We start from the raw sequence: 17,413 nt of genomic DNA, 5'->3' as shown, positions 1-17,413 counted from the left end.
GGGGTCGTAGAATGAGAAGTCACATAGATCAGTGTCTCAGCCAAACAGAGGTACTGACATGTAATGTGGCAAGAAGTAAACTGACATTTAGGTTTGCTTGCTACTAGAGACTGACCTAGCCAGAGCTGACTGCTACAGTGCCCATTCAGTGAAAGGCAATAGAAATGGAAGTGGTATGGCACCCCTCCCCCACGCAATTAATCCCACTCTGAATAATGGAAAACAGTAAGTTCAGCACACTGCAGAGAACAAATCTGAGACTGTTAGGTAAAATATCTGAATAAAGGACAGGGTATGGTTCCTATTAATTTTCAGGCTTTGGTCAGAATGAACGTGATTGATAAAATGGCACTGTAACTGTACTTAATGTATTATAAACCCTAATTGCTGTTTTCTTTAATCCTCTAGCCATAACTCATAAAGCGTGTCAGACTGAATCAGCATATGCAAATCAATGCCGGCAGCAATTTTCTTGTTATCAAAGGGTTCTTTAGGGAATAGTTTCCTTGATACACTTAAGTATTTTTTTAAATATGTGTTTTATAGGAAAGCTGCGAAATCTTAAGCTCAAGATGTAAATATTCATATGTTTACAAATAAACTTGAAACTAAAAGGTAATGATTTCATTCTGGGAGCTTGGAGTCAGTTAAAGTGGGAGGTAGGAATCACAGAAGACAAACACCATAGTTGGGACATGCAATTTTATAGAAAGGATTCAAGCAAACTCTTCAGTTTGAAATGTTCTTACCTTTCACCCACATCTGTCTGTTAGACGCCTCCTCATGTTTCATTGTCCATCTCAAATGCCTCTTTATCACTCAAACTTCCCTAAGGCCATCTGGAATTAATATTGCCGTTCCTCCTATTTTCATACCCTATTATGCCTTCACTGGGATGCACTGAATACATACTTCAGCCAAATATAAAGAACTGAGAACTAAAATTTTCAGTTGAGGCCAAGGTTGTTGACAAGTATCAGTATGAAAGAATAAACTTCTAGAATACACAAATAAACCTCACGTTTTATGCCAAAAGTAAAATTATTACTTTAATATTATTATCTAAAATATTAGTTCTGGGGCACCTGGGTGGCTCAGTCAGTTGGGCAGCCAACTTCAGCTCAGGTGATGATCTCGTGTTTCTTGGTTTCGAGCCCCGCATCGGGCTCTGTGCTGACAGCTCGAAGCCTGGAGCCTGCTTGGATTCTGTGTCTCCATCTCTCTCTGCCCCTCCCCATTCACACTCTGTCTCTCTGCTTCTCAAAAATAAATAAACGTTAAAAAAATTAAAAAAAATAATAGTTCTAAAATTGTAAAGTTTAACACTGTATTATAGAAATAATAATTTCCCAGCACTGTCAGCTGTTATTAGACTCCTACAGACACTGTAGAATCAAACTCAGCTGACGTAAAAGGATGAATAAGATCCATGTCCTAAAAGAAATTAAGTAAGAATTAAATTCTGGTTTAAAATGATAAACACTAGTTACATCAAAAACTCCTACAAAGAACAGTATGATATGATGTAACTTCTATTTATTCTTATTTGCAAAAACATTTTCTTTGATGTTTATTTATTTTGAGAGAGAGAGAGGAGGAAGAGAGAGAGAGAGAGCATGAGCAGGGGAGGGGCAGAGAGAGAGGAAGACACAGAATCGGAAGCAGGCTCCAGGCTCTGAATTGTCGGCACAGAACCTGATGTGAGGCTCCAATCAGTGAACCACCAGATCAGGACCTGAGCTGAACGCTTAACCAACTGAGTCACCCATGTGCCCCTGTATTATTTACATTTTTATTTTTAAACATCTGTTAACTAAAAAATATATACTGTTGGGGTGCCCAGGTGGCTCAGATGGTTAAGTGTCTGACTTTGGCTCAGACTATGATCTCACGGTTTGTGAGTTCGAACTCCACATTGGGCTCTATGCTGATGGCTCGGAGCCAGGAGACTGCTTCGGATTCTGTGTCTCCCTCTTTCTCTGCTCCTCCTCCACTTGTAATCTTCTCTGTCTCTCAAAAATAAATAAATGTAAAAAAAAAAAATATATATATATATATACACACTGTTCTTCCTAAATTATCTAGCTAATGCATTCTCTCTTTATATTTGTAGTTATTGTCAACTGATTTATTTACCTCCTTGAAAGTTCTTTTTATAACATTTTAAAAATAATATTTATTTATTTTGGGAGCACTTCAGCATGAGAGGGGTACAGAGAGGAGGACAGAGCTTCCAAAGCAGGCTCTGTGCTAACAGGCTGACAGTAGAGAGTCAGATGTGGGGCTGGAACTCATGAACCATGAGATCATGACCTGAGCTGAAGTTGGAGGCTCAACCAACTGAGTCAGCCAGGTGCCCCTACCTATGTGAAAGTTCTTAATAAATTTTTAATAATTTTGAATTGATTTTTAAATTAGTTTTAAGTTTAAAACAAACCTTTCACAATCAGCAATTATTACAGCATTTTATTTATCCAGGAATTAGTGTACATTTATACTTTGATAGAATTTCAACAAATAATCTCTATATACTTTTCATCCAAATTATATCTAGAACACTTGTCTATATCTGGAAATGAATATTCATATAATAATAGCAAATATAAATTACATATTTTGTTCTTATCAGGGACACTGTTGACTGATTAGATATAAGAATAACCTTTATAAACACATAAACACTTACCATGCTAAAGTTCAAGAATAATGGAACTAATATTGAAGTAGACATTCCAAAAACTGAGGCCCAAAGCCCAGGACAAATTTGGATTTGGGACCAAATACCAAGATTCTTTGTTTAATGTGACTTTAGAGTTAGCTTTTTAGGCAGGACATTCTCCTTCTCATTCATAGTTAAGCTTATGGTCAACCCCCAAATCTTCATCCGCACAGTTAAGTCATCTTTTTCCATTCTATCTTTTGTAGTTTATTTTTTTGGATTAAAAGTAGACAACTACACTGGTACTTGTATTAAATTTTACTTGATTTCATAAGGCTTATACTGTGGCCTGTCGATATTTTTGAGCCTCTCAAAGTATTCCTTGTCCCTCCCAGTGCCCAACCAGTGATTTATTACTGATAAACTACTGATCAAAACATGTCAAGGAAAGTGACCTGTGGTGCCTACTAAGCCCTTCCGGTTGAAATTCTTCCATTCATCAGCATTTACTTATGATCAAGGGTCAAGATTGTTTAAACCAGTCATTTAACTGTTTAGCTATCATGCAACCCACATTGCTAAAGGATGTTGTGAGACTTTGTCAAATGTCTTGCTGAAAAATACAGTGTGTTCTTTTCCCTGGACTCTCATGATTTCCCATCATTTACTCAAAATGAATCTGTGCTTCATTTTAGAGACCACTGTTTCACTTCTAAGTGCTCAAAAACCACTAAAGCAGGTAACACATTTTTCTAAAATTTTGCTCAAGTTTGGTTAAGTTCAGAGGTCTACAATTTGGAGAACCCCACCTCCACACACATACCTTTTGAGTCATGATGCTGTCTGATTTTCCGAAATCTGCTTCTTAGGCTGGTTGGGCTCCACACAGAGCCCTATCTCGTTCAAACACACACATATCTAATTCCTACTGAGGGTATGTGACATGTGGGACACTTGCTAGAAGCTGTGGGCATCTGGTCATGTTCTCTGGCTGGTGGGACTAGGGTATGGGGAAGTGCTGGGGCAGAGGAGGCATGAGGCACCATTTCTCATAGTGTTGGGGTAAAGGCTGAATAATCAAACTGAAAAAGGGAGGTCTATAACAGAGTCAAGTCCAGCACAAAACAGACCCAAAAGTCAAGGAGTTGCTTCAGAAGCCAGACTGCCAAATGCAAAGGAGGGCACCCAAAAAGCAGAGCAGGCACAAACAAGTCGAAACACCAAGGAAATCACAAGGAGCAGAAGTAATGAGAGGGCATGTCAGGAGTAACTCCTGAGTCAGCTCTGCCTTGTTTATATTCAATTATTGGAGTGCTGGGGCGGGGGCTGTTTGCCAGAAGGAATGGACAGTAGAAACACACAAAAAAGACATAGTCCTGCTTAAATTCCTGACATTGTCAGCATAAAATAGACAACTTTGTTGGCATTAATATTCATGGATATTTATTTTACAGTTTAGTATAGTAATACTTAAAATGCTTTCTATATGTTGGGCAGTGTCCTAAGTGTTTTACACATTAATCCTTATAACAGTACCACTGTTACTACTGTCAAGTATGATTATGATTCCTATTTTACAGGTGAAGAAACTGAGGTAGATTTGCAGAAATTCACACAACAGAAGTGAGACTCTAACTAGGCAAGTCTGACTTCCAAGTGTGTACTTGTAATTCTATTCATCACAGCCCCACGAAGAAATCCTTTAAACAAAATAATCAGTATACCTCCTGGTGTGGAACAGCAAATACAGAAACTAGACATTGGTCTTCTGTGCTTCTTCTTGGACTTCCTCTAGGTGACAAAGAGGGCAGAGTTTAGCTGAATGGCAGAGGAGGGTTTTCTTGTTTTTCCAGGACAAACCTTCACAGAATAACTTTATTATTTTTAGTGTTTGTGTTATCAATCCCAGCATAGATTGAAAAAACTAAACCCAAAGTTAAAAAAATTCAAGTAAAACAATGAACCGATTGGGGTTATCTATATTTCTGCTCCCATTCATTCTAACAAATTTTAACTGTTCAGCCACATGTGTGCATTGTTTTAATAATGGGTTCTCCTTTCTCCCTCTGGCTACTTCTCATTGTCTATCTACTTCTTATCTTCTTCATAATAAAGAAACTTTATAGTCCTTTCTCCAAACGGACTCATTTAATATGAAAACATGGTGACAACCGTTCATTTTAAAAATTAGCCAGATTAAATCAGTCTTTACTTTCATTTTACAAGAAATGTTTATTAATTCCTAATGTTCCGTACATTTTCACTTGGAAGCTTCATTCTGGACATAAACGAGTGCACTGTATCTCTGAAAGCAGAAAGATTTTGAGGAGTTAAAACACATTATGTTTACCTTAGCATTAGGTCTGGCTGGCTAATTCCAAAGGGTCAAACACGGCAACCGATTTGTGCCAACCTGGCTTCTTACTAATTATCAGGGTGAAAAGATTTCACACTTCATACATTTTGCTTTATCACACGCTTATTTCCCACAATGTTCAGTTTTACATTTAAGAAGCAAGTAAGTCTTTAATTCCCTAATGAATATAATATCTACCTTTGATTGAAAAGTTTTAAAATGAAAAATAAAACTATGTGGATTTTCAATAACTGCTTAGCCAAATAAATGTTGCCAATATAAGTTTAAACAGTTTACAAAGCATTATTTCCTTTGTTCTCTTTAAAATAATACAGATACACATAAAGTCACACATTACAGGCATCCAAACTGGTATGATATTACAGATTGGTGGCATGCAAGTAATTTACATTTTTAAATGCAATGAAAAATGCTGCTTGTTTTCCTTGAATAGATGAAAGAAAATTAAGATAAAGGTTTAATTAGAATATAAATATCATTCCATGAATTCAGTGGGTTTTTAAAAAACCAAAATGACAGAGGTAAGATTTTAGGTCAGAATAATTTCTTTCTTAACTAAAGATTGTCACTGGCAATGTTTGGTACTAAGATAAAATTTCCATAAGTGCACATTTTCTATTCAGCTCATTTCACCACATGGCCAAGTCCTATCTATTTGCATGTAGATTATCCATGGGAAATTTTAAATCCTGGGCCAGCTTCTCTTAATTGCACACTGTATTTCTGATTGGCTTCTCATTGTTATCCAGTTAATATGTGCTCAGAAACACACACACACACACACACACACACACACACACACACACACTTTAAATAAAAGCCTATGAAAGACATGCTGCGTTTACTGTGCTCAGTTTCCTTATATGCATTTCCTCTTCTTCACTGATTTTGAGAAAAAACTACCATACATTTAAAAATCTCCTTTCAGAAAAGGCTGCTCTTCCAGAACTATTCTGAAAACAGTAAAAACCACTGAACAGGAACAAGTTAACTGTGGAATGCTCTGGACAAAGCGTTTTGAAGACAGATGGAGTTGCAACGGAGGCATTATTCACACACATTCGGAGACAATGGAATCTTCAGAATCACAGGATTCTTGTAACCTTTGGGAGCTGGAAGGGATCTTAGAGAGCATCTAATCCACCCACTTCATTTTACAGATGAAATGAACACAAGATAGATGGAAAGGCTTGCCCAAAGTCACACACAGCTGATATTCAAATCACTACTGTTTTCTAAATATCACATGATGACAAATGGAGCATAATTCTTGTGGGGCGGAAAACAATTTGATCCAAGCAACATTTATAAAGCACCTGTTATATACAAAGCACCTCACTAGATACTACTGAAGACACGAAGGTTGATGAGAGTCCTTGCTTCCACGTGCTTACCAAAGTCCTATGAGGATGTTTCAGTATCTGTCTTAGCATAAAAATACTGACTAGAGCTAAGGTTGCTGGTGATAACAAGGCAACTGATCTCATGGGCGACACTTTCTCCCCTTCACTATCAAGGCTTAAGTCTGTTACGCAGCTGCTGGAAGCTTACAAACAATCTTTTCTTCCTAGGTTTCCTGTCACACCTCATGTCATAGCCTCCCCTGTGGTGACAGAACCTGGCTGGAGGGCAGCAGTGCCCCAAACCTTCCCCTCCATTCTTAATCAGTTTGCTCTCCCCACTTGTGTCCAGCCTGAGACTCACTGCCAGGGCCCTGACCATGTCCTAGGGTACTGCCAAACTGACCCACGAAAATGCTCTACCCCACACATCATATTCATCCCACCCATTCATCAACTAACTCTCCCACCTTTGTGTCAAAGATAAAATAATTCCAGTCCCCCTATGTCATCCCCATGCTGTGATTCCTCACACTCAATGGTCAGAAGAAAATAAAACATTTAAGAGGCAGTGAAAACCGTTAGTGAATAGATGATGAAAATGATCTCCCACTTTTGTATTGCCCTTTCCAGTATAGTGTTCTCATCCCATTATCTGATTATATTCTCACCACAACTCTGTGAGGTAGTTAGTGAAGGTATTATTCCCACTCATATAGCTGAAGAATCTTAGGCCTGAGAGACTAAGTGGCTTGCCCCAAAGTCACCCAGCTAAGAAAGTGTGGAGCCAAGTGTCCCGGTTCCTTGACTCCAAATCCAGTGCTCTTCCCCCTATATAGTCTATAATTGTCAGGCAATTGAATGAATTGCCCATGATCATATACCTGCTAAGTGTTGGTGATGGGAGTAGGAGTCAGTCTCCAAGTCTGGTAGTACGGTGCCCTGACACCAGACCTACAAGCAGAGCCAGTGTGCTCAAAACAACTACCATGGAAGATGCTAGAGAAAAGTCCAGGCTCCTTCACCCTCTCCCAAGTCAATGATGCATCACAAAACCGGGTTACTTCTGGCAAGTGTATGGCCTTCCTAGGACAGCACGCAGAGCCAGGTTACAAGTTTAAACTTTGAAACCCTCCCTCCCCCCATCAACTGGGTGTTTTATCTTTGTTGCTGTGGGCAGACAGGAAGGAGGTAAGCTGAGCAGAGCTTGCTTCTCCCTTTATGCAAATTAAGATCTTTAACTACCATCTTCCTTCCCCACCTCACTCAGCTCCTCCACTTAACCTCCACACCACAAAACAAAATTCAATCTAATCTAGTGTTGGGAGCAAGAAAACCATAAGTACATCCTGAGGTTCGGGGTACTTTTCTCTCTCAAGCTTGTTCCCAGGAGGCCTGATCATGTGAGTTCCATCCAGCGGGCTCAGCCTGATGCTGCCAAGCGCTCTCACACCTTTCCTTTGCATGTGTCTCAAGCCTTTAGCTTTGAGGATAGCCTGGTACATGGCATGGATATTTGAAATGAGGAGCAATGAGGGGAACCTGCTACTAGAAGGCAGAGCTAAAACATTTCTTCTTCTCTGCTCATTAAAATGAAAATAGCTGTTATTGCATCATTAGTGGAAGAGCAGAAGGAAGCTTCAGGATCATGACTTAAAAGCTGACACAAGAAATAATTCCAACTCAGTAGAGGTAACAACATACCACGGAACCCAGTATTCACAACTTACTGCCTTCTGTCCACTTCTGTTGATGCTATCAATTCTTCAACGAAAGACGGCATCCACTCTGCAAAAAAGTACTCTAACCCCCAAACCCAGAAACACATATCAAATTATATTAACCCAGAGTTCTTATACTTCCTCTGTCTCCTTTACAGTGCCTAGGAGAGGGCCAAGTACATCATATCCCTAAAAAAAGCAAATATCTGCAAACTCTTTTATAAATTTAAAGGACTATTTTATGCCTAAAGCATGCCAGTTTCAAGTTGGAGTGTCTAAAATGTTCTCATGGTAGTTCTTCAGAGCACACTGGCTTCCCTAATGCTGGTGCCCTGCCAAGGGCCATGCTGCTGTCGGAAGAGAAGCACCTGTTCTTTTGGTTTGATATACCAGGCTTCCCTTAGGGAAATTCTTTAGAGGAGTATAGGCATTGGGATGATTTTGAGTTTTTAAATGGAGATGGGCTGCGTGCTCTAAGAGGGGTAAGCCGCACATGGCCCTTAGGCTAGTGATTATCTAACCTAGGCCAGCGGCAGCTCCAAGAAGGGTAAGGGAAGAGGGACTGGGAGACAGCATCTCCCTTCAATCAGACATCCAGCTCCAGCCAAATACCACTTACAGTATTTGGTGATTTTTATGTACAAAATATTTATATACAGCTTACCTTACCCAGATGGAAGGAAGGGGCTTATGCATGTTGATGAAGATGAAAAGTGCTTGCACATACACTCTTTAGGCATAAAAAGAGTTTTGGTGCCGGAACAGTAAAATGATTTCCAGGCTTTTAATATTTATTTCCTAAGAGTGATCTTCCATACAAGCTGTGAGATTTGGCGTTTGGTGATCTAAGCTGCAAATTCCCGGGAGTGATGTGCATTGAACCTGGGCCTGCAGCAATGCTAAAAAGGACAAGGGAAATGGAGCTGGGGAGAGAGAATCTCCCTTCAATCAGTGGTCCAGATGTAGCCACATACCTCATTACATATTTAGATAGGTGGCCACACACACTCACACACTCACATACACACATTTATTTACATTATGCCCTACCAAGATGAAAGGGATTTAATCAACCAATGAGGATAAAAAGCTTTTGTTACACGCTTTGGGCAGAAAGGGAGATGTAGTGCTGGACTAGTGAGTTATATGATCTCTAGACTTTTAAAAGTCATCTTCTACATATGCCATGACAGGTGTTGGTGACAGGGGCCTGCAAGCCCTGAGGAGTGATCTGACACTAGCAGGGGCCTGTACAAGTCTGAAAGGGGAAAGGAGGTGGTGTGCAGGGAGAGTTATCTCCCTTCAATCAGTTGTCCAGATGTTGCCAAATGTCTCAACACAGGATTTGGCAAAATGCATACATATAAAAATATTTTATATACATTATGCCCTACCATGACGGACGGTAAGGGATGAGTCACGCTCAGGATTATGAGAAAGCTTTTACTTACACACTGTGGGAAAACAGGGACATGAAGTACTGGGCTCATGAAATGATTTCAGGCTCCCAGAAAAGTAAGTTTATCTTCTAATAGTTACCTTTAATATGTGAATACTCATGTAAATGTCACCTTTCAAGTTATTCTAAAAACACAGGTAATGATAAGATAAACTGTGTCATAAATATTCGATTTTATAAACTCTATTACATGTGACCCAACTATTTCACAGCTAAAAACAGGGCTTAATGTTGGTCATATTCTATGATCTTGCTTTAATACTCTCAACAACCGCAGCATCAAATTCTGACTTTTTTTTCCTTGATTTCTGCCAAGGTTTGTCAGGATCTGCTTTTAGCTCCCTGTCCACAGCGCCTTGGAGCTTCAGTGAACACTGTGTACAATACAAGATTTCTTAAAGGTGAAGGCAAGAAAGAGAGTGAATAAGAAAGGAAAAAGTCTTACTTGAAGGGCTTGTCAGGGACTCAGGACTTAAAATATTATCTGCAACAAATCTAAAGGGACAGGATAAAGACACTTAAGAGAAAGGATCTTCCCTTTGGCAACATGGTAACCAAAACACATATATACAAAAAAAAGAACTGTGGGCAGGCTCATGAGTGTTTAAAGGGGTGGGAAAGCCTGATCTGTAACATTTGCTCATTTCCAGAGTAGAAGTACTCCCACCACAGCCAATTTCAAACCGTCAACAAGAAGTCGTGAACTTCTGAGCTGGGAAAAGATGCACAAAAGCACATCATTATCCGGTATTTCTGCCATACAGACACAGTAGACGTGAATAATCTCGAGAGCAGAGAAAATAGTGAAAGGTATTTTTGAGTATTACCTTTGTTTTTAAAATAATTTAACTAATTGTAGGTGCATGCCATTTAATTGTTAATAATGGCTATACTTAACAAGTATGCAAAATTCTTGAAAATATAATAATTGGTAAGCCTGTATGAGTTGGTTCCAACATGCCACACCTAAATGAGTAAGAAGGAAGGAAAAATCAAACTGAAAACCATCAACTGGTATTTACTATGTATGCTTTTCATATAAAGAGATATAGTCAAAAGCTAATTAAAGATTTTTTTAGGATTCCAAATGTGTCAACGTGTTCTGCTCATTATTCCCTCAAAAAAAATGTAAGATAATGTCAAGAAAATAAGATGTTTCAGAGGATTTTAGAGATATAGATCTAAGATAGGTAAATGTCCAGTTTTATGAAGGCTATCTCTGACTAGATTCCATGTGTTTTACAAGCTAACTCGAATAACACACACATTGTTTTCCCATTAACTTGCTTTACTATTCTATCAAGCAACTTGGGAACACTCAATTACTAAACAAATTCTGACTTGGGCCCGTCTTCTGCCAGAGTCAGCAATATCTTTAGCTCCAGGTGTCACCAGCACAAGGGGTCTCACCTGTACAAGTCTCAGAATTTCAGAGCAAAGAAAAAAAGAGAAAGAGTTCGAAGGAAGGGAGGAAGAGAAAGAGAGGGAGAGAAGGTGAAGTGCCCAAGGCAGGGTCGGAAAGCTACCAGGAATAGCCTCAGGCACTGAGTGTCATCAAAGGCACGTGAGCTTGAGCCAAAGGCTACAGACACATGTCTCCTTCGCTTAGGATCACACTGCTGCACTGCGAGATGAAAAGTTAATGCACGAACCACACAGTCATCCCAGCTGTACTTTCACAGGCTTTGTCCTTGAGATGACAAACATCTGGGTAAGTGACAATTCACATTTTTTCCTGATGTTTGCAAATGGATGGATCATGCCATATGGACAAATGTCTATATAATTAACTTGAACATTCACAGGTCATTCTGTGATCTTGCTACACTAAAGATAAAGCAGTAAATACTTCTAAAATTTGCCAAAATGATGCAATCATCTGTATCCAACAACTTTAAGGTGCAATTATTTTATTTAGGAATGTGCTGTGTTAAAAGCCGCCCTCTTACTAAAATTTAAAAATTTCCCATCATGTCCGGAAAAGTTTAAAACAGCTTTGTAAAAAATTATCCAGTAGATCGAATGTATGTTGAATCATCAATAAAGGTAGATGTGCTAATTAAGTTTGCTGCTTCTAAGTCTGCTTTGAAGACTTTTCATGGGTTAATATTTCATACTTATTTGCTAATGCTGTGTTAAAGTACCATAATGCTGCCTTGCTTTTATGAAGATGACATCACCACCAAAATTCAAACAGGACACGTGTATTTAGTGCACTTCTTCAAACAGTGGGGCAGGTGCGTTTGGTGCTTTTTCTGGAGCTAGGGGAGAATTTGTGCTCAGTCACATGTTCTCACCCAGTTAAAGGTTGGCAATACTAACTTCTTTTGTGGTCAGAAGAATACTTCTGACGTATTTAGCCTAACTCAAAGCTATGCATGTAAACAGAGATAGGCCTCTATCATAATCACAGTTACAAATACATTTATATACTAAATTCCTTTCAGTGATTAAAAAAAAAAAGTTCATGTAAGAAAGCCAGACAACCCAATATGAAAGTGGTTAAATCATTTTCCATTGCTGTTACCCACGAAGATCTGCTTAAGTCCACTGGTGCAAGTCGCCAGAGGTGCGAGCAAATGAAATAATTGTATATATTAAAAAAATCCAATATAAATAAGTAGTGCTAAAAAAGAAAAACAAACTATGAGCAGTGTGGTTAACGGAAATGAACAACCTTTGATAAAATGGTCCTGATGGGGAAGAATAGTTTTTCTTTGCTTATTTTTAGTTGGCCTCCGTCATGAACCTTTGCCTCCTCTCGTGGAAGTTTACCTTCGGTCTCCTTCAACTCGCTTTTTACGAACTGGGTAAGGAATAAAGAAAAAAAAGAAAAACAAAATTTAAAAGATAAATTGAAGGAATAGTTCTTAAATTACAGACAAACAACATTTATCACACAGAAGAGCAATCCCACACATCTAAGGATATAGTGATCTTAAATTTCAGTGCTCAATTACCCAATTCACGATGGAAATGGAAATGATATAATAATCTAGTATTTGTGGAATTTACATTTAAATAAAGTTACATCTGGTATTTGGGAACTTGGATATGAGAAATTTCTATGGAGTAGAAGGTCCAGAATAGATCCATGCAACAGTGAGCCTCTGGATGTTTCCACGGTTACTTCTCTACAGCACATCTCAGCCCCTGTGCAACCAGGGCCTTTAACTCCCCAGGATGACACATTCACAATCTATGAATTCTGCTTATGACTTGAAGACCAGGAGGAGTTTAAAGTTTCTGAATCTGTTTTACAGAAAAACTTCCAATTATCCACCTCCAAGGAAGGGGTGATTCAGATAGTAGGTAAACTCAGAGATTAAGGTTCCCTTCAGCAGGTACTTAGCATCAAAACTGGCCATTCCCAGTTTCTGCAACCCATTGCTCCCTCTCACCTCTCCACCTGCAGGCTTGCCTGGTGCACAGGAAGAAGGCTACTCTAACGTTCCTGGATTAGGCAAAAAGGTGCCATGGCTGTGGTCCTGCCCTAACTCTCCACTTTAAATAGCCCAGCCTGCAAAAAGTTAGACAAAAGCTATTGCCTACAGCTACCACTCTTGGGCTCAAAATCGCTTCTCCATTTGCTTCAAGCCTCTTGTTTTGCCGATTTCTCTTTGGTCCCATGCTATTCAGCTGTGGACTGCATGTGATTTTCCCAGATGTCTTCTGAGAGTGACCGCCACTGCCCCAAAGCCCTGTTTACTAGGCTGCCCCATTAATTTCATCTTCCCAGGAGCAAACACTGCCATACGCCTGGCCAGCCTCTGGAGGCTATATACCACACCCCAGCTGGGCCTTAGCATCTTGGTTAAGTATGTCTGGGCAGGGAAATGGACACTAATCCTTATCTGCACCTTCTGGTTCTAACCTTTGGTTTCTGTCTTGTCTGTCATCTGAATCCAACCTGTGGCCAGCATTCTACTTAGTGGTATGCTGTGCTCAGTTCCTGTCCAAGGTCTGGCATTCTGTCCCTGAAACTCAAACTGAGGACTGAGTTCTGCGATTGGCTAACTGCTTGTCAAGTGACTGCTCCCCGGATGTCCTTTTGCCATGCTGCTTCAGGTGACCGAGCCGTGTCCAGACCAAGATTTCTCAATCTGTCCCATTCTTCTGAGCTCTGGTTGACCAGGATATGCCCCCTCTCATCCTAACAGAAGAAATGTCATGAATCCTCAGCAAAGAGTAGGTAACAGGAAAAAATGAAAGAGGGGCTAACTGAGAGAGCTACTAATACATTTAACCTTCATAACAGAGCTCCATTAGTTTCCTTCACATGGAAATCACCAGAGTATCAGACATTTGAATCCGAGTTCAAAAGCAAAGTCGGAAGTCAGACATAAGTGAACTGGGAATTTCCATGTCACTGCATCCATCTTCTGGTGCAGGTAATAACAGGGTGATTACATGTAAGAAGTAAAGGAGAATCAAACATGTAAAGTAAACCAAGCAAAACTCAAAGGCTATCTGGAAAAAAAGAATAGTTTTTCTTAAGAGAATGCTACAATAAAGCTGAGACACTGTGAAGCTGATGAGAACTCCTAGGATAGTGTAGTAATGTCTTTAATCAAGGGGTGACACCAAAGGTGAGTGGAATGATGTCTGTGCGATGTTGTATCTGAAGTAGAGAGGGAAATGGTTATCGTGCTCCTCTAATCACTAACAGCACACAGTAGGGCTGCATTACCCAGGTCATTATTCTTGGTGATGGCAGCTGCCACCCTTGTTCGAGGCCCTTGCTTGGTAAACTGGTATCCAAACTTGAGGATCCTTGAATTCTCCTCGAGCATCTGGGCAATTTCCATCTCAACGGCTGTTCCCAACTGCTGCCTCTGGTCACAGGTGTGGACACATACACAGGACGACCAAGAAGGACAAGGAAACCGTTATTTGCATGGAGAAGATGCACAGCTACTTGCTAGACAGAAAGGTAAAGGGGCTGGGGTTCTTGGGTGGCTCAGCTGGTTTAAGTGCCCGATTTTGGATCCTGTCATGATCTCGCAGTCTGTGAGTTCGAGCCCCATGTTGAGCTATGTGCTGGCAGCTGGGAGCCTGGAGCCTGCTTCGGATTCTGTGTCTCCCTCTCTCTCTGCCCCTCCCGGGCTCTCTCTCTCAAAAATAAATAAAACATTTAAAAAACACAAAATAAATAAAAATATTCTTTATTTAAACCACAGAAATTGGGGTAAATTGGAAACTCCTCTTCTGAGCTGTCAGCACAGAGCCTGTTGCAGGGCCCAAACCCACAAACCGTGAGACCATGACCTGAGCCAAAATTGGATGCTTAAGTGACTGAGCCACCCAGGTGCGCCTGAATAAAGAGTGTTTTTAAATAGGGAAACTATCTTATAGCGCTCAATCCAATTACTGAATTTTTAAATTCTGGGATCTATATCCAAAACTAATCAGAGTCTCACTGGGAGATCCCAAAGAAACTTCACTGTGGTTTGAACCATGGCCAGTGAATTATCAAACACTGAAGGGGTGATCGGGCTGTAGAAAAATCCCCAAGTTTTTAAAGTTTGGTGCCAAGAGGTTTCTTGTTTTTTGTGTGTTTGTTTTTAAAGTTGAGATACAGAATTTAAAAAAATTAAAAGAATTACAGGTAGAATTTTTTTAATGGGTGCATGTAAATATAAGAATTTAAAATTAATCAGAATTTAATTAGCAGTTAATAAGTAAAATTTAATTTTTCCATAATATATTTATTAAACATTTTCAATAAAAAGTGCAGGCTTATTTAGAAAAAGCACACAAAAAGTACATAAAGTACAAAAGCTCCCTTCCCCCAGTATTTCCATTCCCCACAGAGAAAGCCTGTTTGGTATATGGTATATAGTCTTTTAAAACATTTTCTATGCATTTGTAGGTCTACATAATCACATGTATATCTATTCTTTTCTTTTTTCACATAAATGGATTATACCAGCATATTGTTCTGAAATGTGTTTTTGTTTTTCATTTAACATCAAGAACACCTTTTCATGGGTAAATATACATGTCTCTCATACGTAAACAGCTGTCCAGTACTCCATTGTGGTGATGGAGAATAACTGATTTAGCTCGGTCCTACTTGCTGTTACACTGCTTTCCATTTCTACTATTCTAAGCAATGCTGCAGTAAACTTTCCTCCCACACACGGGTGTATCCAGCATTTCTGCAAGTGTGCCTTGTAGGGCAATTTAGAGCTGGGTGCAAGAGTAAGCATGTTTCAAATTTTGACATGTTTGTGACTTATCCTCAAAAATATGACAATTTTTACTCCTACTAACAGCATTTGAGATTTACTGTTTTACCCACCCTGGCCAACATGGGATATCATGAATCTTTTTCATCTTTGTCTATCTAATAGGTAAAGATTTATATTTTACTTATATTTATTTGTTTTAACTTGTATTTCTCAAATTATGAATAAGAACAATTAATTTTCTTATGCATCTGTATTTCTCTTTTTGGGGACTACCAATCTCTGTCATTTGCATATACCTGCTTATAGTTCCTGTGGGGTTTTTTTATTGATTTGTAAGTTTCTCATATATTAGGAAATTAGTCTTTTGTTAAATGTGTTGTGAAAATACTTTGTTCAGTTTGTCTTTGACTTTCCTTTTGATTACTATAAAGACCTTTTTAAATTTTCATCTGGCTAAATTTATCAATCTCCTAGATTTTATGTCATGTTTAATAAGGCTCTTCTGATGTCTTCTACCAAGAATCTTTCTGATTTCTCCCATTTGTTTTATGATTTCATATATTTTCATATTAAAATCTTCATTTTTGCCTGGAATGAATTTTAGTACAAGAATTAAGATAGAGCCTCAACATAATATTGTTCCAAACTATCTTTTACTTTACCCTTTCTGCACTGAGTTGAAATACTTTGCTGCAACCTTCCCAGGTGTACCTGGATGAGTTTCTGGAATCCACTGCTCTGCCAAGTCTATTTCTGTGCCAGCATCATACAATTTTGATTGCTTTATTATATTTTAAAAACATACCTTTTAGGTTTGGAAAATTTAAGTATTGTGTAGATTCAGGAGAAAAGTTAAGGGAGAAACTTTTGTGTCCTAGGCAGTCCTCAGATCTAACTCTTTGCTCCTTTTCTTTCTTTTCATCCAGCAACCTGTCAAACCAGTCTCTCCCCCAAGAAATTAACAAAATGTGGTATTTCCAGTCTGACAATAACAACTCTGGGTATCCACAGGGTAGAGATTAGTGTTCTAAGCCAATGGGAGGGAAAGGCATCGAAAAAGAGATCCTGATCTCACAGTTCCCTGAACAACTTTAGCTCATGACACGCTTTATTTAGAACAGTAAGGATGTATTAAGGATTGAGACCTGAGCTAAGGTTGGGGCTGCCATTGCTATGCCATGAGCCCCTGGAAGGGGCCAGGTGCTGCTATCCAAGGGCAGAATCGTGGGTGTGGATGTGGCTGACAGGGAGGGAAAACCTAAAAGTCCCTTTACTTCCCCTCACAAATCTCAAGGCTTTAGAGTTCTGTGCTTGGGTAACATTCAGGCCTTGCCTGTCAGTATGGGGATGCTGATGCCTATATAAGGGACGTAGGAGATGCAGAAAATTATATGGGGAAGGAGCATATAAAAGAAGGGGAGAAAGTAATATACCATAAGGCCTCTTTCTTTCTCAGCCTGAGTCGTTTTATTTGAGGTCTTTTGTGTTATGTAAACCCAGGGTAACAAATGGCAGCTAAAATTTCTTATACTTTGTATATGTTTCTCCTTTATAAGTCACTAAATACAAAGAAGAAAAGAAATACAAGTTAAGCATACATTTCTTCTCTTGTCTTTTATTTTTTAATGTTTTTTATTTATTTTTGAGAGACAGAAAGAGACAG

General features: G+C 39.1%; 1 protein-coding gene across 5 annotated transcripts in view; it reads right to left on the bottom strand.

The window, feature by feature from the left end:
- Window positions 1-4,866: 4,866 nt before the first annotated feature.
- The window catches only part of TMOD2 (tropomodulin 2), a 71,689-nt gene continuing 59,142 nt past the window's right edge, over window positions 4,867-17,413 (bottom strand). For 4 of the 5 annotated variants that reach the window (XM_029950589.1, XM_029950593.1, XM_029950591.1 and 1 more), the window contains 3 exons: window positions 14,247-14,391; window positions 12,234-12,362; window positions 4,867-4,964 (listed from right to left, as the gene is read on the bottom strand). In XM_029950589.1, coding sequence (XP_029806449.1) covers window positions 12,328-12,362; window positions 14,247-14,391 — 180 coding nt within the window. In that variant the 3' untranslated portion in view covers window positions 4,867-4,964; window positions 12,234-12,327. Of the gene's footprint in view, window positions 4,965-8,761; window positions 8,997-12,233; window positions 12,363-14,246; window positions 14,392-17,413 lie in introns of all 5 variants that reach the window. The other variant, XM_029950592.1, reaches the window with a different exon arrangement.

Source organism: Suricata suricatta, chromosome 9, assembly GCF_006229205.1.
Source record: "Suricata suricatta isolate VVHF042 chromosome 9, meerkat_22Aug2017_6uvM2_HiC, whole genome shotgun sequence".
NCBI classification, from domain to species: Eukaryota; Metazoa; Chordata; class Mammalia; order Carnivora; family Herpestidae; genus Suricata; species Suricata suricatta.
Note: the sequence above shows the minus strand (reverse complement) of the source record. Positions and strands in the feature narration are given on the sequence as shown.